We start from the raw sequence: 20082 nt of genomic DNA on the forward strand, positions 1-20082 counted from the left end.
ATAACTCAGGCTTGTGGAACCCTGCCAGAAGGAAAAAAAATCTTAAGATAAAGCAAGGATTGGTACTTAACTCTTTCCTGGTTTGCTAAAGAAGTTTGAATAGAATATCTAGGTAGATTTTAAGAAATTTCACAAACTAAAGTACTGGTTAATTTTAACACAACTTTAAATTGGCATGTGTGTTAAGATTGGAAACTTAAGATTGCAAATAAGAAATTGAAGATTTTGGAAGAGAGGAATAAAGAGCAAGAGAGGTAAATAACTGAACACGGGGGCTTTCTGACCTGTGGGAAAACTAGGCATCTTTCTAAAAATTGTCCCAGGAGAAGAAAGAAAAATCATTATTTGTTAAGTTTGCTTTCATGGAATTAGAGAACAGAAAGTTTAAGAAAGCTAAACTGGGTAATTGCTTGTCTGCAACATCTGATTAAGAGTTTTGGGAAGAAGTACTATAATTTTGAAATTGGGGGAAATAATTTTAATGTTACCTTGCACATGTTAGATTTATTCTGAATATAAAATCTTAAGAATTGTTTGAATATTGTGGCCTTTATAACTGAAGAGAAAACTTTTCTTTCTTTTATTATTTGGTTGGACTTCAAATTAAAAATATAGGTTATTAAACAAAATGCCAGTAGCTTATGTAAGAGGAGGTCGTGTTTGTATCTCCCTACTTGAATGATATATTGCTTTTTTAAAGTATTGGGTAATTTGTAAACTATATTAAAATTTTTATGAAATTCGGTTCAAAGTTAATTGTGAATCTTGAAGTTTAAATTTTGAAAAAAGGTGATTTAAAGACAAGGGACAAGAGAGATTGATTTACAAAAGCAATTAATAATTTAAATAGAGCATCTAGTCAGAAAGGTTATTGGTTTGGGAGTGTTTAAAGTATGTTGGAGAAGGTTTGAGCAAGTAGGCATTGGGAGGAGAGAGACAGAGAGATGGGACAGGAGAATGAAGGTAATTTAAGAAGGATTGATTAGTAGGAGCAAATGATTTCAAGAAGAAATCAGTGGAAAAAAGAAGGAACTGGTTGAAAAAGGTAGTCACAGAGAGACGGCTGCAAGAAGAGATTTATTTTTGCCGGGGGGGTGGGGTGGGGGAGTAGCAGAGCAGCAGTGGAAAGGTGCTGCAGCTGTTTAGTTCCTCTTGCTGAAGAAAGCAAACAGTGATTTAAAGGGACAGGCAGCTCTTACAAGATGTTAATTGATTGAACATTTGTTTCTTTAGATACATAATGGTTATGAATATTAAAGAATATGATCAGAAATGTGATATGTAGTTTGAAAGAGTTATTTTTAAAAAGTTTACTTGATGTTTTCAACAACTTTTCAGATTCTTTTTATGTGAAAATAGGAAGTTTTAATTAACTGTATTGATGCCAATTATCTGAAAGGGATTCCAAGAATAATAGTTTTTGCCTTTGTCATTTTGAAAATGTTTTTGTTGTGAACAATATGTAGTTTGGAATTTTTCTGTATAAAATGATTGATATAATATTCAACTTATTCAAGATTTAACATTTACTTGGGCATGTAAGAATTGCGTGAATTTTCCGGGATAAATTTCTTACTGTTACTGATATAAGATTATGGTAAATATCTGTTTAAGATATGTCTGAAACTTGATTAATAGAATTTGTTATTAGAAGTAAAATTCTTTGGACTTATAGTTAATACTATAATACTATTTGGGAGTTTTAAAGTTCCACTCTCTGATGTGCTGAAGGTTGAATTTTAATTGCTTATGTTATATTATAGTTATGTTCTTGCATTTTTTTCTTCCTATGACTGATTTCTATGATCAGAACAAAAGTTAATAAGAACTGTTAATGCAATTCAAATATGTCATACTTTACTGTTTCCAATTTGGTTATATGTAATCATTATACCCTAAATACTTAGGCAAATGAGTATTTACCCTGGTCATCTATCTGTCACTGGATATTTGTGTCTATGGATATTCAGGGTTTTTTAAATGTTTCTATACAATGAGAGGACAATTAGCACAGTGGTCTGTGAAACTTAACTGCTATTTATTGGAACTTTAGCCATTTGCCTGTCCTGTGAAGCAAACTTGTTCCTTCACATAGGAACTGCTGGCTAATCTATACTGGCCTCCCCACATTTTGTAGTAGTTCCAGACTGTTCTAATCTTTATCTCTTAGATTTGTTTTTTGTTCCAGATTTTGGTCACATTAAAGCTATATTGACCTGCTTTGGGGACCTGGATCAGCCCATTGATCATTGTCAGTACACCATACCCATCCCCTTGCTTCGACTGAGAGCCAATTTTTCACCCCTTATCAGCATGAAGCAGTTTTTGAATGAGAGACCATTGTCCCTGCTTCTGTTGGACTGATATGGGAGACTTGGGAATGGTTGATGAATGACTGTTAAACCCTGATTTGGTCATCTATTACTGTGTGTTTAAGATTTGGAATGGAAATTGTTAAAATTGGTAACTGTTGCTGTTAAGGAAGTTATAATATGTTTATAATATCTGTGTTCACTTCAGAATATGTAATTGTTTGAGGGATTTTTTTTTAGGAAACTCCTCCTGTACTAGTCTGTTATGTAAAGGAATTTTAATTCACTCTTGGGGTTTATATGTGGAATGATTATTTGACTATATACTTTTGGGGGGGATGATTCCTTTCCATGAGAAAAAAAAAAGGAGAGGAAGAAGAGGAGAGGGAAACTAGTGGAATTTTCTCAAAATACCTAAAAGAGTAGGACCCCTTAGTTTTCTGTTCACTTTGCCTTAGGTACTTCTGCCCCACCCCCTATTTCACCAATTCAGATTGAATTGGAAATCCTTAAGCAGTCCTTTTTTGTTTTTACTATGCTTTAAGCTTTGAAATCCCTTATTCTATTGCAATTGCTCTGGCAGACTATTCTTTGATTGCCTGTTTTTAGGGAATCTCCAAGATATATATATACCTGTCTTGGGACTGGCAGTCTCCAGCCCTGTAACCCCACTTTCTTAATTGGTATCTCAACATTCTCAAAGGACATTGCAGTTTTGAGATCAAGCCTCTAAAGTTCGGGGTTTGACTGCCTTCATGGTCTAACTGTGCATATTCTGCTCAGAAATCCTTTCTGGATCCTAGTAGTAGCTCTTGTTCTGTCAGAGGGGACAGGTGGAGCTATTCCAGGCCCCACTCTTTCTCTCATTTGAAATCCCTGACAGACTTGGGGTATCCTCCTAGCATGGAGCTGTCTTGAGCACTGCTATTCCTGATATAAGCAGAAGCTGAGTTAAGTGCACAAATGACTGAAGACCACCTAAGAGTGAACTGTCCATCTCAAACTGGATTCTCTGGCTGAGATGAGGGCCTTTGTACTGCTGAGAACTCTGGGGTTGTCAGAAAGAGATTTGCCCTTGCCATAAGTCTTTGCATTTTCTAGTTTCATGTTGATTTATTTGCTTCACATTTGGTCAAAATTATGGTGCTGAGACCTCTCTGATATCTAGGGGAGATAATTCAATAATTCAAATATTCAGAAGCAGAGTATGTAATATTGTGCCTCAGTTTCCCTAGATTGTCATCTTTGTTTATTTATCTTTGTATTTTTATGTCTGCTAAATGCCAACCTGTTCTGTGATGACTGTTTCCAAGACAGTTGATGGAAGCAATTTTTATGTTATGAACTTACTGCAATCAGTGGTATTATCTATTACCACTATGTCTACCCTGTATAATTACATTAGTAACCAGAATAGTTCAGTGGTCCCTATCAAAACTGCATACAGAAGATGCTATTAAAATGATGATTCTTCAGAGAAAAGGGTGGAATGTATTAGAGAGGGATGATCTTGATGGTAAACTTGATAAACAATGTATAGATATGTTAACTGATTTTGAAGTGTGTAAGTTCTTCATAGAAATATGATAAAAATCATTTACATATTACAAGGGGGGGATTATGTCGAATAGAGAGATAAGGTGAAGAACTTAGGGGAATGTGTGAATTCTTTTTCTATATTTTATTTTCATTATTTCTGTATTTCCCCTAAAACCTGTATAATATGTGCAGGCTCATATTTACTTGAGCTTTGGCCAGCTATGAACATATTTACTTAACCAGAGATGATGACATTTATCCTTGTTCAATGTTATCAATATTTAGATTATTAGTTTAAATGATATCAGCTCAGTAATCTGAAGTTTGAAGGTCTGATTGATGATTCTTCTCGGAACCAGGGAAACAAAGCATTCCATTCAAATCTTCCTTTGGCACCAATGTTTAATATTCAATTAGGGGAGAGGGCACCTATTTCTCAATGCTCCCCAATTTATGATGTAATCCTTTGTAATAAAACCTATAAAAGTTGTATATTTTTACTAATTCTTTAGCCCTTCTGCTATGAGCTTTTTCTCTTTCCTTCCTTGCAGTGGAATTGCTCATTCTCTTGAGAATTTATTAAAAAACAACCTTTCTGCTTTCTACTGAGTGATCTCTGCATAGTCATTTTGGGTAAAGATCTTCTACATCCCTCAAACACTTAACCCTGATTGCCTCCTAAAACAAAACAAAATATGATTCTAAAAAGAGATCCATAGGTTTCATAGGACTTGCCTATTGGTCCATGACACAAAAAAGCATCAGAACCCCTAATCTTCCTTTCACAAATAAGGAGACTCAGGGCTAGAGAAGGAACTTGCCTGGCTAAAGTTCACACAGTTGGCTGGCTTGTGTAGCCAAGGTTAGACTCTGAAGCTCTTGGGCTCTTCTTCAGCCAAGGTTCTCTTATTATGTAGCTTCATATTTGTATAAGATTATCACTTGGAAAACTTGTTTTATTTGACAATTTAGCTGGATATTGCTTTGAAAAAAAAAAAAGAAGAAAGTTCTCATGTTTCTAAACAAACAATCCGTAAGTTTACGGAATGGAAAGTACCAGATGTTACAAATAGAAACTGTAACCCTCCTATGGCATATTAGTTGGTATATTGGCTTGAATTATTGTTGAACTTTCCATATGGTTTTATCATAGGGAAGGAAAGACAAAGATTCTTGACAGACAGATTGTAATCTCTGTCAGGGGATACTGCATTTTACCTCTCTCTAGCCTCCAGAGTGTTTTCTTACAACACTGAGTAAATGGGGATTGCTCAATAAATATTTATTAAACTGGACCATGCAGTGGATAGAGCATTGGGCCTGAAGTCAGAAAGATCCATCTTCCTGGATTTAAATATGGTCTCAGAATGTGACCCTGGGTAGCTTATTTAACTATGTTTGCTTTAGTTTCCTCATCTGTAAAAAAGAGCTGGAGAAGGAAATGGCATACCACTTTGTCAAGAAAAATCCCAACAGGATCACAAAGAACCAGGCATGACTGAAAAATGACTGAAAATGATGAAATTAATAACAAATAATCATTCTAATTCTCCATTTCTAAGAATATCAGTGGCATATGATCTCAACCAGAGGTTCAAATCTGTTTTACTTGTGAGAAATAGAATCACAGGGTGGAAGTTGCAAAATGACATAGTCCTTGTCTTCAGGAAACTTATGTTCTTCCTGTTGGAGATGTTATGAAAGGAATTCATACTTTAGGTATGAAGTTAGACTGGATGACCTCTGAAATTCCTTCACACTTAGAAATTCTGAGTCTGTGACTTCTCTTTAAGTTACTTCATCTGTAAAAAATGATGGAATTGGATTAATTGCACGATATACAAGGTCATTAGAAGGTTAGATTAGATGGCTGCTGGGTCCTTCCCACATCTGCCATGATTTAACACTGACAAAATACCGACTCATGATGATGTAGTGTAGGTCCTAGAAAGGATGTAGCAATACCCTTATGGCTACCTGACCCTAACCTTAAGGCCACCTGCCCTTAACCCTAAGGCCTCCTGGCCTTAGGCTGTAGTTCCACAAACAAAGCTGGCTGTCAGATAATAATCTGTTGGCCTGTACTAAAAATGTTTCTGAGACAATCTAAGCCAATAATGGGTTGCAACTCCACCTCTAAGCCATAAAATTAGCATAATAGTGACATGAAGCCCTTGATCTTTCTATCTTCTTTTTATCTTCTTGATCCTGGTTCTCTGCTAAATTCTTTCAGAATTTTGCCTGTTTCAATTGGCGTTACAATTATAATAAACTTTGTCCCTTGACTTGGAAATGGGTCTAAGCCTTCAAATTCTTTTGAAACACCTTGTGACATGGGTCTAGAACCCCAACTATCTTGTGGTCTCCTTTGAACCTCAACAATGACCTCCTTCCCTCTTACTAATCACCACCACCAGAGATAGGACAATAGAACTGCACCACTTACATCTATGATCCCACCATTTCTTCTAACCTAACATTTTATGACTACATGATTTCAAGTATTGGATCCCTTATCATCTATTGAGGAGATCAATGGTATGAATTCAGAAAGAGAAGTTCCATTTCACTTCAACTTTAATTAAATAAAATTCAGATATTCAGTCTTCTACAAACAATGAAATAGTATTTTAGGATTTAAAGTTGGAAGAGCCCCTTAAATAATATTTAGTCCATCCCTTCATTTCATAAATGGTGAAACAGTTGCTTAAAAGGATTTAAAAATTTGCCAAAAATCACATGGGTAATGAGAAGATTGGTATTCTAACCCAGGCTCTCTGGCTCCAAATTTAGAAGGCTTTCTATTTACTTACACCATATATATTGTTTGCACAAATTTGCCTCAGACTTTTAGTGGTTGTGAGTCTGGGCAACTCATTTAACAAATTAGTCTCTATCTTCTCATAAAGGGTAGCAGGGTCTTATTTCAGAATTATGCTTTGTTTTTGAACTGGTTACTCTAGCCAAAGCTCCCCTAATTGTACAAGGAAAAACAGGCCCTTTTATAGATCACTGCAGCCCATAAACTTGGTTCTTCTGATGACTTCATTATTTCTGTCTATAGTATCACTAATCAAATCACCCAACAGCAACATTTATTAAATACTTATTATGTATTGGCTACCCAGTTAGGTGGTAGGCATACAGATAATAAGAGTGAAATATTCTGTGCCCTCAAGAAGCTTCCATTCTTCCCAGGGAACGTTGCCTCAGTCACTAAATACAGGATATATCAAAAAATGAATACCCAGTGATAAGGAGAGTGATAGGTGCTGGGGAAATCAGCAAGTTTAAATTTTTATATCTTGCTTCCTTTTGCTTCCTCCTCTTTCCTTCCTTCTTGTTTCCTCTACTCCCATTTTTTCCCCTTGAGTGGCAGGTTTGGGGTACAGATTCCGCGCAAGGGGGTCTAGTAGCAGCGCGAGTTCCCAATAAAAGCATTTATTAGCCCGGAGAGCTAGATTGATAAAAGAGGTTTATTATTGGATAAGCAAGTTAAAGTATAGGCGAAGGTAGAGATAAGGAGGGCACTGGACAGAGGGTCCAGTGGACAGAGGGTCCTCACATGATAGCCATGTTTGGAATCTCTGCAAAGAGGGGTTCCCAGTGTGGCCTTTTTATAATAGGAGACTTAGCTCAAGGGGCTTTTAGGTGTAGCCCCAACGTAGACTCAGATCCAGGTGGGGCTGGGACAGGTCCGGATCTTCTATTGAAATTCAAAGGGACCAGGATTTGTGAGTTAAAGGGCAATTTACATTATTAACTAGGAGAGGGTGGGAATCTAGAAAGGAATCTTTCCCCCCTCATTCCCCCCTCAAGCAGTTGGAACTTAAATTCATTTAAGGAAAAAGACATGGGGCAAAGTCTCTTATTGAGACAGAATTGAAGATTTTCTCCTTCCAGGATTTTCTAAGTTCGGGGGTCCCCTCTTCAATATAATCTAATAACTTTCTTATCTGTGCCTTCCTATATGTAATGCCTTCCTATATGTAATGCTACACTCTGTCATAGATCCTAATTACCAAATCCCTGAACTATTTATTTCAATAACCTCCTAATTGTTTTAACTTCTTACCGCTCCCTCCTCTTGCTCACATCTTTCATTTTTATGATAGCACCAGTATGAAAACTAGTCTGTTACATGGTACTGTTTCTCTTAAACATCTTCAGTAGCTCCCAATTATCTCCTAAATAAAGTTCAAAATCTTCCACATCCAGCATCACACTTTTTCTGTAGCCTCATAGAAATATTCTTTTTCTGCATATCCTTTGCCCTTCAGTCAAACAGGGCCATTCACAATTCCATGACCTATTTGGTGGTTTCCCTCGGTTCTTGCATTTTTTCATGCTTTCCCCATTCCCCCCGCCCCCCCTTTCCCTAACTTACAGACAGGGGTGTGCTAGAAGAAAGCCTCATTGAAGAGTGGGCTAATTGTTAAATTCTCGCAGTTATTTACAGCCTGGAAATCGGTGGACGGGCTGTTTGGTTGAAGAGAGCGTGATTAATGAGGGCCCCGTAACTCTCGCTTGTAACCTTGTTCCAAGTTGTCTCTTCGCATATACCACAGATGTAGGGGTAACATTGTGTCTCGGTGCCTCGAAAGCACAGAACTGTGCAGAGACGCTTTAGCAAAGGTTTGCGGAGTAAGTCCCTGCCAGCTGGCTCCTTCGGCAAAATAAGCAAACAAGCATTAAAACGCAAACAGCGGCACTGAACATGGGGGGTGGGGACACAGCGCTCTTCTCTACCTCTCTCTCCCTAAAATTTGTCCATAAACCGAAGCGCATTTAACATCCCAAACCGGGCTTTGGGGCTAAAAGGGGAGAAAGGTGGCGGCTGGAGGCCGAGGAAGTCCCTCGGGGAAGTTCCTTCCCTCCCCGGGTCCTCGGACCACTCCACGCTCCACTCGCGGTCGTGTTTTTTGGCGTTGTTCTCCGCGGGGTTTGGGAACTTTGTTTCTAGACTGAACATACGCCCCGCCCGGGGCAGACCGGACTTCCCTTCTCCGTCCCCGTATTCACTGTGCCCCGCACAAAGATGGCCGGGGGCGCTTCGGAGGCCGTCACGTGACGGACCAAAGCGTCACATGACCTCCGCCCAGTGGATTCAGGGACGCCGAGCCCCAGCGCCAGCAGAAACCGGGCGCTCTCCGGGAGCTTGCACATCTTTCTCCCCTGAGCCGGGGAGCCCCGCGGCCCTCCTGAGCCCCACCGGAGATGGGACCCTCGAAGCGCTGGAGAGAGGTGAGGAGCCCAGCCTAGTCCTCCACCCTCCACTCGCGACGCCAGGGCTGGAGAGCCCAGCCCCGCTGTTGGGGACTGGGAAAGAAGAAACGCTGAAGGTTTCCCACCCTGCGTGCACACCTGGGGACCCCTGAGCCAGGAGGGATCCCGCGCAGAGACGGGGAGTGGGATGAGGGAAGAGGCAAGCTGCTAGACACGGGATGGGAGGAGACTCTGCCCATGCGGGACCCCCATCCTTCATCCTCCCCATCCCTTGTGCCGAGCCCTCCCCCCTCCCCCCTCCATCCTAGCCCCGGTCCCAGATAGTTTCCCGGGGAGCCGGCAGAGGATGCTTGTACAGGAAAAGTTGCGCTGTAGGTTAGGGATGGTGAAATCCCCAAGGTCAGAGGAGTGTAAGAGGTGCATCCTGTTTTTGCCATCCTCAAAATCAATCCCGTCCTAAGTCATCCTTATTCTGATCTCAGGTACATCCCAGGGACTGGGGGAAAGTAAACAACGTCGCTGCCACTGGCTTGGGATTGCTTTTGCTTCAGATGATTTCCTGCACATCAAGTGAGTGACCAGAATAGGGAGGTGGAAGAACTCCTAACTTACAAAGGTGGCGGTGGTATATTGAAAACAGAAACGTTTTTAGCACTTCTTTGGTGAATGCTGGTTCCTTGTGGGACCAGAAAATGTTTAATTATGGGAAAACTTGGGTGGAACTTTCCCCCTTTTCTGCTCTTGCCCCCGTTTCCCATGTCTGTTTCCTCTCTGTTAGGCTCCCGTCCCTGTGTCCCCCAAAGCTTTGGCTATAGCTCTGTGGTCTGCGTCTGCAATGCTACCTACTGTGACACGCTGGATCCCGTAACACTTCCTGACTCTGGTACCTTTAGCCGATATGAGAGTACCCGAAGTGGACGGAGGTTCGAATTGAGTGTTGGGTCTATCCAGAGCAACTGGACAGGCAAAGGTAATGACTCTTCCTCCAGCTCAAGTAGCTCTGACAGCTCTCATGGAACCAAGAAACGCAAGGCTGCCGGTCCTGGGGATTCAGCCAACCTTCCTAGCATTCAGGACTAAGATGAGATCTTTTCCTCTCAGGGTTGCTTCTATCCCTTCGACCAGATCAACAGTTTCAGAAAATAAAAGGCTTTGGAGGAGCAATGACTGATGCTGCTGCCCTCAACATTCTAGCCCTGACACCTCCTGCCCAGGACTTACTCCTTAAGTCTTACTTTTCTCCAGAAGGTGAGATATTTTGAATATGGGAAAAGGATTCTTTGACCCAGGAGGATTCCTTCATCCCTTCTTAATGTCTGAGTTCCCCTACCATTTTATATCCTCCCTCTTTCATCTTCTAAATTTCTGAAGGTCCTTAGGGTCTACTTTTCTCTCAGGCACAGCTGATTCTACAAGCCTTGATTCAAGTGCCTGTTTTCCAGATAGACTTGCATATACTGTAGTTCAGTATTCAGGGGTCTCCATCTCCTCACAACCTGGCTATCTGAGCTGTTGTTCTTTTCCAGGCATTGAATATAACATCATCCGAGTGCCCATGGCCAGCTGTGACTTCTCTATTCGTGTTTATACTTACGCCGACCACCCTGATGACTTCCAGTTGAAAAATTTCACTCTTCCTGAGGAGGACACCAAGCTCAAGGTGGGCAGAATTGGTATAAAGTGGCTTTGCTTCCTCGAGGGTAAAGAAGCATCACACTAAGGAAGTTATTGGAAGTTACACGTTCCCCACCCCTAAATAGTTATGAAGGAACAAGGGTGGGACCCAAAGACTGGGCCTGATGCACTGGTTAAGCCAGTCACTGTCAGTTTCTTCACCTGTTCCTCACTATCTACCTATTTCTTCAGATTCCCCTTATTCACCGGGCTCAAGCCCTGGCCCAACGCCCTACCTCACTCTTTGCCAGCCCATGGACATCACCTACCTGGCTTAAGACCAATGGGGCAGTGAATGGGAAAGGGTCACTTAAGGGAAAACCAGGAGACAAGTACCATCAGACCTGGGCCAACTACTTTATCAAGTAAGGAGGGGAAATTGGGAGACTATTCTACCTTCCTGGTTCCTAAATCTCCTAGACTTAACCTTTTGAATCTTTCCAATATACCATGGATTTTTTTTTTTTTAATCCCAGTGTAGGGGTCGCCATTTTACTTGTCCTGCATCTTTCTTTAGGTTCCTGGATGCTTATGCAGAACATAAGTTGAAGTTTTGGGCAGTGACAGCAGAGAATGAACCATCAGCGGGAATGATAAGTGGGTATCCCTTCCAGTGCCTGGGCTTCACTCCAGAACTTCAGCGCGATTTTATTGCCCATGACCTAGGCCCTGCCCTTGCTCAAAGTGATCACCATGACACCAAACTACTAATACTGGATGATCAACGCCTTCTACTGCCCCACTGGGCAGAGGTGGTAAGGCCTTGGCCACCCAAATCACATGGGTCCCTTTTAGTCTAAGACCTCTGTCTCAAAATACTTTGATTCCCTTGATTTGGGGTTCTATTGCTCCCCAGATAGCTGTGGTCCTAGAAACTTGGGATACTTTTTTTTTTCTGAATGGTCATCTTGATCTTGCCAGACTTCTAGAACTTTCTTGAGTTCTATCCTTCTTTTTCTCCCTTGCTCCCTCAATTCTATACTTTCATGTATTCCTCCTTCTATTCCTCATTATATTCCTGAGTATCTACCCTCAGAAGGTTTCATTCCTTTAAGCACCTCCTTCCTCCTTTTTTAGGTGCTGAAGGACCCTAAAGCTGCTCAGTATGTCTCTGGGATAGCTGTGCACTGGTACCTGGACTTCCTGGCCCCAGCCAAAGCCACACTGGGGGAAACGCACCGCTTGTTCCCTGATACGATGCTCTTTGCTTCTGAGGCCTGTGTAGGCTCCAAGTTTTGGGAACAGAGTGTTCGGCTAGGTTCCTGGAGCCGAGGGACACAGTACAGTCACAGCATTATCACTGTAAGTCTTGCCCGACTTTAATCTCACCAGTGATTTCTCCTTTCTCCAATTCTGACCACCTCATGCACGATCCTTATTCAGGGAGCCCTGAGACAGAAATTCTTCTCTTTCCTCCTGCACAACCATATGCTGCATGGTAATTCCTAGGACACTTAGGTTCTCCAAATTAATCTTTGCCCTCTGCCTCTTTAGTCACATCTCGTTTCCCCATGATTTCCTGACTTCTTCCCAGATATCCTTATTTTGCTTCCTTCTCTCTAGAGCAGCAGGCTCCTAGCGCAGGGCTGACCCACCTGTTTTTGCTCCCTGCTTTTGTGACGCTCATTGCCTTCTCAGATGCCTTAGGGCTGAGCCTATGTTTTCTTGCCCTGTATAGAATCTGATCTACCATGTAGTAGGATGGACAGACTGGAACCTTGCCCTGAATCCTGAAGGGGGGCCCAACTGGGTGCGCAACTTTGTGGATAGTCCCATCATTGTGGATATAGGCAAGGACAGGTTTTACAAGCAGCCTATGTTTTACCATCTTGGACACTTCAGGTGAGCGAGCAAAATGTGTGCAGATGGCGGGGTGGGGGAGAGGAGGAAGGAGGGAGAGGGAAGAGGGAGGGGAAGGTTCTATGAAGCAGGACCTATCAGTGGGAATGCCATGTGCCTAGTCCACTTATGCAAGAGTGCAGTATTTGGGGTGATGGATCAACAACAGTTGACCAGGCCAGTGGTCATTCATGGTGACAGAGTCAGAAGGGAAGGATTTATAGTCAGAAGGCATCTGGGATGGTCCTAGTCTCCTCTCACATATAGGCCCAGAGAAGTTAGTGACACACAGCTAGCCACATATCAAGCAGCAGGATTTGAAGCCAGGTGGTCTTGGCCACAGGGGAAAAGGAGGTTGGGAACTTCCTTCCGGGGAGCAGCCAGGAGCCCGGCCCACTAATACTGTCTGTCTCATGTCTAGCAAGTTCATTCCCGAGGGCTCCCAGAGGATAGGACTGGATGCCAACCAGAAAAGCCACCTGGAGACAGTGGCCTTACTGCGCCCCGACGGTGCTGCTGTGTTAGTGGTGCTCAATAGGTGAGTGGGGGGAGGAGGTGGGCATGGCAAGGAGCTCCAGGACTGCCAAGGTACCAGTGCCCACTAGGGGGAGCATCCCTTGACTAGTTCCTCTCTTCCCCAGCTCTTCCCAAGACGAACCTCTTACCATTGCTGATCCTGCTGTGGGCTTCATACAGACCTTGGCACCTGCCTACTCCATTCAGACATACCTCTGGCAGCGCCAGTAATGAAGTGGGCATATGGGCAGCTGCACTTGGATAATGGACATTAAAAGGATGGAGCTAACTCACCCGTCGCTTCTGACTAGAGAGACCTGAAGCGAGGGGAGGGGTAGGTTGAAGAAAGAAGGGGGAAAGATCTAAATTGCTGAGCTGTGGTTTGAGTGACTCACTCTCCCCTCTGCTCAGTGCCAGGGTTTGAGGCCCCTAGAGGAGTGGGAGGGGGAAGCCCCACTCCCCTTCTGAATGCATGTATGAGTGTGTGCTCTGTGCTAGCTATGGAAACTGGCCCTGTGCCCAGAGTGAGCTCACCGTCTGTACAAACAGCAGATTCAGGGGAGAGGGCGGTAGAGAGATGGAGCCGAGACGAGCAAAGACCAGGAAAGTAGGGAAACCAAACAACTGGAGTGAGGAGAGGTGCTTTCCCAGAAACATGAGGCAGTTAAGGAAGCCAGGTACTCTTCTGTATTAATAGCCAAGGACCATGCAGAAGGGCACCAAGGGCAAAGACACTGACACCAGGCCACTGTGAGCAGATTTATTCCAAGGGGTGGAAATGGCCACTCCATCTCTCGAAGTGCCCAACATGGGGGCAGACAGTGGTCATTTGGAATGCACAGCAGTAGAAAAGTCAGTTCAGGGAACAACATCAGGATGTCATTCATCTTCCTCTTCCTCAGCAATACCCAAGGCCCGGGTTCCTGATGGTCTACTAGGGCTTGCCCGCTGTATAGAGACAATGCCACTGAGCAGGGCATAGCCCACCATGGCTGCCAAGCCAGCCAACACGGACAGAATTTGCCCCCTTCGCCGGTACGGTTCTTCATCAGACTCTGAAGTTGAAGGTGCTGGGCGTGGAGGTGGTGCTTCAGCTGTGAGAGGGAAAGAATGCTAAGTGAACATTGAGTCAGAAGGGAAGGTTTTTGCATATTCTGTCCTTCACCAATGCCCTTCCACCTCACCTCCATCCCAAGGGAAGTAGAGACTGAGGATGTGGGTGCAATAAGCACACAGGTTGCTCAGCCCTCGAACATGGGTTTGTAGTTTCCCATTAGGTAGCTTAGGCTGAAGCAGCAGGGCCACATAGCTGAAGACAAAGGCATCCAGGGAGGCAGGCCTGAGGCAGAAGTGAGACAGAGAATCAGGGAAATACAGCCCGGGGCTAAAGAAGATTTGGTGAGAATAAAGATGTAAGCTTTGGGGTAACTTATCAGGGCCAGACCTGGAGTGGAAACCTTGGGGAGGGAGACAGAAATTACACACAAAGTCTTGGATACATGTCCAGTCTCCCAGTACTGGTTAGTGGATGAGCCCTGAATGGGTCTCTGTCCCAATACTAGATAAAGGGCACATTGAGTAGGGCTGCAGCCCTGTAAATTACCACTCCACAGTCCTGGCTGGCTACAAGAGCCTCTCCCCATCAGAATGGATTTCTTGGTCCTACATACAGGCCCACTGTCACCCAGAACTTAGGCTTACCTCAAACAACTCCTAAACCCCACCACAGGCCCCATCCTGCCTCCAGATCCCCCCTACTTTTGCCCATATAAGCATCCTTCTTTCATGACCAGGAAAAAAGCCTTGTGATCTCCCAATTAATCCACTTCTCCCAGATACTTGCCCCCTCTGCCCCTTCCCCAAATGCCTCTCTAGGCACAGACTCACGAGTCTCCAAAGAAGAACTTCTGGGAGCCCAAGCGCTGAGAGAGCAGGGTCAGGCACTCCCGGGCCTCTCGATACAGCTAAGGGCAGGGGGGAGGGAATGACACAGAGAATGGGGCAGCCTCAGGAACAAAGGCACAAGTAGCTTCACCTCTTTGGCAGTCACCCGCATCTGCCCCCCAGACCTCCCTATCACCCCTTTTCCAAAGGCACCTCTTTCTCTACTTCCTCTTCGTCCTCAGGCCTCTGTTCCCCACACAAGAGCTGGAGCCGCTCTATATGTTTTTTCTGCATTCGGCCTGGCAAGAACAGGTTGAGGGGGAAGGGCATGGCTTCGGCGTACCACTTTCGAGTCAGCTCCACGTAGTTCTTGGCATCGACCCAGAAAGTATGGATCTAGAAGGGGACAGGAAAGGAGGGAGGGGATGACTGTTCAGGTGTCTAGGTGGCTCCCTCACCAAGGATATCTGCATCGTATTCTCTGCATCTCTCTGGCCCATCTAGCCCTATATAAATTTTTTGGGGAGTGGGAAAGGGACTGGGACCAGACCAGTGGCACTGCAAAAGTGCAGGTACACTCACCAATACAGGCAGCAGCTTCTCTTCAAGCAGTGACATGAAGGCCAAGGTATCTGCCCCCTGCCGGGCTGAAAGGTCATAGTCTGCATTGTACTTCTGTGGAGAAAGCAGTCATGAAGTGGACATTAGGGGAGCACCTGAGTCGTGCTCCCCCCAAACTTCCCTTCTCCAAATGGTGAAGCCGAGGATGGGTTTGGCGCGAAGACATTTCCCCTTCCCTCTGGTCCCAGTCAGTGGCCTGTTGATGTTGGCAGAGTGCCCACCCTTGGAACCTGCCAACCGACAGGGCCCTGAGCCCGTCTGGGGGGGGAAGGAGGCCCAGCCACAAACTCGGAGCAGCTCCCAGAGTTTCCACGGAAAGCTGGCACCAGGCCTACTGGAGGCTCCTCTCTGACAGCAGCCTGCCTCTTCTCCCACTCATCTTAATACCACAAAGAGGCCAGAGCAATACCAGAGACAGGTCTGTCTCCATATCTCCTCAGGAGCCCAGGGGACCCAAATGTGATGGAATGTAAGAAGTGCCGCCTCTCCTTTCACTCTTTAAGCCTCTATTTTTTTTTTTAACGACCAAGCATATATTTCTCTCCCTGTGACCTTCTCCCTTTCATTGAAAAAATAAAACCTTTGTAACAAACCTACATAGTTATCCTAATACCAGAGTTCAAGTGGCTTTAGACTTCCCTGACTACCTTGCTAGAGGTTTTGCTAAATTTCACCAGCTCGCACCATGGTCAAGAACCCCTTTCCTCTTCAGGCTGTCCCTTGGGTGGGGGAGGGGGTCTATATCTCAACCTCTTTTTCTCAGCCAGATGTTATCATTTCCCCCAATCCTTCCAGACTTGTCTTATCTTTGGCTCCCCAAAATGTTATGATCCAATTTCCTCAGATCATTTTTCATTTACTTTCATCCTTGGTGTATGTATTGTGATTCTCTCAAATCTTCCATTCTTAGAAAAAACTGAAAATGGAGGACAAGTATCCTGTCCAACCCACCACACATATCCCTCTGGCTCAGAACGCCCCCACCTGACCTGTTTCCTTAGATGGGTGATGATCTTGTGTGGTTGAGAGATAGCTCCACCCTCACTAGTCCGAAGAGCAGGCAAAGTTCCTGATATAGAAAGAGAAAGATGGGATTATGGCACTATCAGTGCAGGCATTTAGCAAACATTTGTTAAGGTGCCAAATAAAGAGTAGTATTCTACATTCCAGGGCCTGCAGGGGATGGGGTGGGGCTATAGATAAAGCCCTTCTTAGAAGCTCTCTTTACAAATACATCCAAGATTCCCTACATCTCTTAAGTTTGTTCTGCCCCAACCCTCCCTGCCAACCAGGACTTTCAGTGGGTACCTGAAGGACTCCTCCAGGGGTTAGTGATCTTGTGCACCTTCAGAGGGGCCCCAGTGAATCTGGCATAGGTCTGCAAGGAAAGAAGGGAGGAGGCAGTGAAGCAGTGCCCATTAGGAAGAGCTTAACATGTGCCTGTCAGGACTGGTGAAAGAAAGGCACTGCCATGATGAGGAAAGAAAGGCAGGGCCTGTGTCTCTCCGTAGACAAAGTGTGACAGTGGTTTTCTGCGGGGCAAAGAGAATGATAATATCTGAGGTTTGGCCTGGAGGTAGAGCGTGTGTGGTATCTGGTGTATGAGATGATTTACAAATGGAAATGACTTCATGGGTGGTCTTAGTTCAAGTTCCATTTGGAGGGTCTTTCATGAACCAATGATTACATAGAAGAGCAGGTTCTTGTTGTGGAAATTCCCTCTACAATGAAGTTCTGCCATTTATTATGTTACAGCTGACTTGCCCACTGTCATGAGGCAGGAATTGGCCCTGGGGGCCAACTCCATACCATGCCACACAAATCCTGGAAACTCAGGTCTGCGGAAATGTCGTCACTTTGCCACAGCCACAAACCGTTAAGTGGCCGAGGCAGGACTGGAGATTTGCACTCAAGGTTTCTAGTACTAACTCAAGACACGCGGTTCTCTCTGAGCCAAGGGGAATCAAATCTCTCACTCCCCACCCCCCTTGTCTCCAAAGGCCAGAAATGCAAAGTCCAAGGTCAAGACGCCAGGATTTGAACCTGGGTGGGCAGACTCCAGGTGCAGGCATCTAGCCGGCTGTAGGGTGAGGGTTCTCAGAGGTCGCTGCGCAGCCAGATGCCACCTAGGCACTAGCTTCTAGTTCAAACCATGGAAGGTGAATCCACTTTGCCAAGGTCACGCAAGGAGTAAAATGGCAGCGGTGGGATTTCACTCTGGCCTCTGCTCCCCTTCCACTGGACCGCGCAGAGGGGCGGGAGCCCCGGATGTCCACCTCAGCTTACCTCCTGCCTCAGTTTCCCCCATGCCACCCGCGCCGGGTCTCTCACAGCCGACCTCAGGCTCACCTCCCCGGCCCCTGAGCGTCCCCGGCTCCTCGGCCCAGCGGGGTTCCCGCCCTCACCAGCACCACGAGGCTGTCCAGGTCCACAGACGGCAAGCCCCAGCCCCCAGCCCAGCAGTACAGCTCCATGGGCGCCGCCATCTTTTCCGCCCTCTGTCCCGGAAGCAGCTCCAAACTCTGCAAGTTCTCAGAGCACGGGGAGGCGGGGGAGGCTTTCTCGGGGGCCTGGTGGCAGACGGGGGCGGGGCCTCCCGAAGCCAGGGTAGATTTCGGGGGGGCGTGGCCACAAGGCGAGAAGGCTCGCCCGGGGGAGGGACTGCGGTGTTCTCGGTGGGGAGAGGCTCGCTTCGGGGAGGGGCTGCGGGGCGAGACTGGGGAACGTCTGGGGTATTCAGGGTGACGATGGGCTTGCTCCGGGGAGGGAGTATGGGGCGGGACGGGGGAGGGGCTTCGTTGATCACAGTAGTAGGAGACTCTCTTCGGGAGAGGGCTACGGGGCCGGGCGGGGGAGGGGCTCCGTGGTTCACAGTGGAGGGAGATTCGCATTGGGAGGGGGCTACGAGGCGGGGCGGGGGAGCGGCTTCGGTGTTCGTGGCGTGGGGAGGCTCGCTTTGGGGAGGGGCTACGGGGCAGGACGGGGGAGGGGCTTCGTTCAAAGTAGAGGGAGATTCGTTTCGGGAGAGGGCTATGGGGCGGGGTGGGGACGGGGCTCCGTTGTTCACCTTGGTGGGGGACTTGTTTCGGGAGAGGACTATGGGGCGGAGTGGGGATGGGGCTCCGTTGTTCCCAGTGGGGGGAGACTCGTTTCAGGAGAGGGCTATGGGGCGGGGTGGAGAGGGGGCTCCATTGTTCACCTTGGTGGGAGACTCGTTTCAGGATAGGGCTATGGGGCGGGGTGGGGCGGGGGCTCCGTTGTTCACCTTGGTGGGAGACTCGTTTCGGGAGAGGGCTATGGGGCGGGGTGGGGCGGGGGCTTCGTTGTTCACGTTGGTAGGAGACTCGTTTCGGGAGAGGGCTATGGGGCGGGGTGGGGAGGGGACTCAGTTGTTCACAGTAGGGGGAGACTCGCTTCGGGAGAGGGCTGCGGGGCGGGGCGGGGGAGGGGCTCCGTTGTTCGCAGTGGGGGGAGACTCGCTTCGGGAGAGGGCTACGGGGCAGGGCGGGGGAGCGGCTTCGGTGTTCGTGGCGTGGGGAGGCTCGCTTTGGGGAGGGGCTACGAGGCGGGGTGGGGGAACAGCTATTGTGTTCATGGTGGGGGGAGGCTCGCTTTAGGGAGGGGCTTCGGAACGGGCTGTGGGAGCGGCTGTGCTGTCTGTGGAAGTAGGGGACTCGATCCGGAGAGGAGCTGTGGGGAGGACAAAGGCCTTGGAAATGGAGATTGGGGGACTGCCGTGAGGCACAGTCCGGGTTCCAGACTGAAAACACGGTCGAGGTTGTAGGGGAGCCTCCCTTGGCCTCGGGGTCGAGGTCTTGCTCGCAGTCTTTGATTAGGACTAAGCCCCAGGTCTTATGTTGGAAGGCGGGGACTCTGTGGCCTCGGGTGCCCCCGGCCCCCGGAGGAGGCTGCCCCCGAGGCGGGGCGCGGGGGGGTCCCCCTTGCTGCATGCTTTCCGTGGCGCGTTATGTTTGGAGCAGCCCGCACCGCTTATCTCCATGGAAACAAAACAGGGGCGGTGTCGTGGCCCCGAGGCTAGGCTGGGTGAGGGGTAAGGGGGGGAAGGCTCAAGGACTGTTGCCTTGGAAACAGAAGCTTCTCCCCCGATCCCCCAAACTCGTTCCAACCTCACCCCGTTTCCTTATCCCCATCTCCCTCACCTCCCCAAAACTCAAATCATTCTCAGTTTCCCTTCCTCTCTTCTCGACTTTTGGCTTATAAATCCGTCCCGTTACCGTTACCCCAATCTGTTTCTTTTGTACCCATCCCACCTCTGGCCCCTCCAGGCTCCAACTTGTCCAGGCACTACGGAAGAGATGGAAACATAGGGATCCTCAGTGCTCCCTCTCCCTTTCCTCCCATAATCTCCAGCTTGTGAGCATCCCGATAGCTAGCTAGTCACTGCCATTACTCTGGCTATTCTCATGCCGAGAGTGGAATAATGCTCATGATTTCTTTAGCATCGCCTCCC

At 46.5% G+C, this 20082-nt stretch overlaps 2 protein-coding genes and 1 long non-coding RNA gene across 3 annotated transcripts; 1 reads left to right on the top strand and 2 right to left on the bottom strand.

Moving 5' to 3' along the window:
* Nucleotides 1-5439: 5439 nt before the first annotated feature.
* LOC127559823 (uncharacterized) lies at nucleotides 5440-8882 on the bottom strand. The gene is made up of 2 exons (XR_007953211.1): nucleotides 8239-8882; nucleotides 5440-5653 (listed from the first exon to the last, which is right to left on the bottom strand). It is a non-coding gene; the product is annotated as an uncharacterized LOC127559823 (long non-coding RNA).
* Nucleotides 8883-8972: 90 nt separating this feature from the next.
* Nucleotides 8973-13399, top strand: GBA1 (glucosylceramidase beta 1). The gene is made up of 11 exons (XM_051993875.1): nucleotides 8973-9095; nucleotides 9560-9647; nucleotides 9856-10047; nucleotides 10179-10325; nucleotides 10604-10737; nucleotides 10944-11116; nucleotides 11269-11506; nucleotides 11829-12053; nucleotides 12430-12593; nucleotides 13012-13128; nucleotides 13232-13399. Exons 1-11 carry the CDS (start codon nucleotides 9069-9071, stop codon nucleotides 13335-13337), a joined length of 1611 nt encoding a protein of 536 aa, XP_051849835.1. The 5' UTR covers nucleotides 8973-9068; the 3' UTR covers nucleotides 13338-13399.
* Nucleotides 13400-13852: 453 nt separating this feature from the next.
* MTX1 (metaxin 1) lies at nucleotides 13853-19587 on the bottom strand. The gene is made up of 8 exons (XM_051993869.1): nucleotides 18017-19587; nucleotides 16920-16989; nucleotides 16601-16680; nucleotides 15573-15665; nucleotides 15204-15386; nucleotides 14994-15070; nucleotides 14291-14445; nucleotides 13853-14200 (listed from the first exon to the last, which is right to left on the bottom strand). The coding sequence occupies exons 1-8, from the start codon at nucleotides 19559-19561 to the stop codon at nucleotides 13986-13988; spliced, it is 2418 nt and encodes an 805-aa protein (XP_051849829.1). The 5' UTR covers nucleotides 19562-19587; the 3' UTR covers nucleotides 13853-13985.
* Nucleotides 19588-20082: the final 495 nt, after the last annotated feature.

Source organism: Antechinus flavipes, chromosome 4 (assembly GCF_016432865.1).
Source record: "Antechinus flavipes isolate AdamAnt ecotype Samford, QLD, Australia chromosome 4, AdamAnt_v2, whole genome shotgun sequence".
Classification (NCBI taxonomy): domain Eukaryota; kingdom Metazoa; phylum Chordata; class Mammalia; order Dasyuromorphia; family Dasyuridae; genus Antechinus; species Antechinus flavipes.

Excerpts from the sequence above, each read along its gene's own strand:
- MTX1 (XM_051993869.1), bottom strand. The coding sequence starts at position 19,561 with ATGCAGCAAGGGGGACCCCCCCGCGCCCCGCCTCGGGGGCAGCCTCCT. Across the intron at positions 14,446-14,993 it reads AAGTTCTTCTTTGGAGACTC|GCCTGCCTCCCTGGATGCCT; the intron begins GTGAGTCTGTGC and ends CTTCTGCCTCAG. Across the intron at positions 14,201-14,290 it reads CTACTTCCCTTGGGATGGAG|CTGAAGCACCACCTCCACGC; the intron begins GTGAGGTGGAAG and ends TCCCTCTCACAG.
- GBA1 (XM_051993875.1), top strand. The coding sequence starts at position 9,069 with ATGGGACCCTCGAAGCGCTGGAGAGAG. Across the intron at positions 10,048-10,178 it reads GAGCAACTGGACAGGCAAAG|GGTTGCTTCTATCCCTTCGA; the intron begins GTAATGACTCTT and ends TTTTCCTCTCAG. Across the intron at positions 13,129-13,231 it reads GTGTTAGTGGTGCTCAATAG|CTCTTCCCAAGACGAACCTC; the intron begins GTGAGTGGGGGG and ends TCTCTTCCCCAG.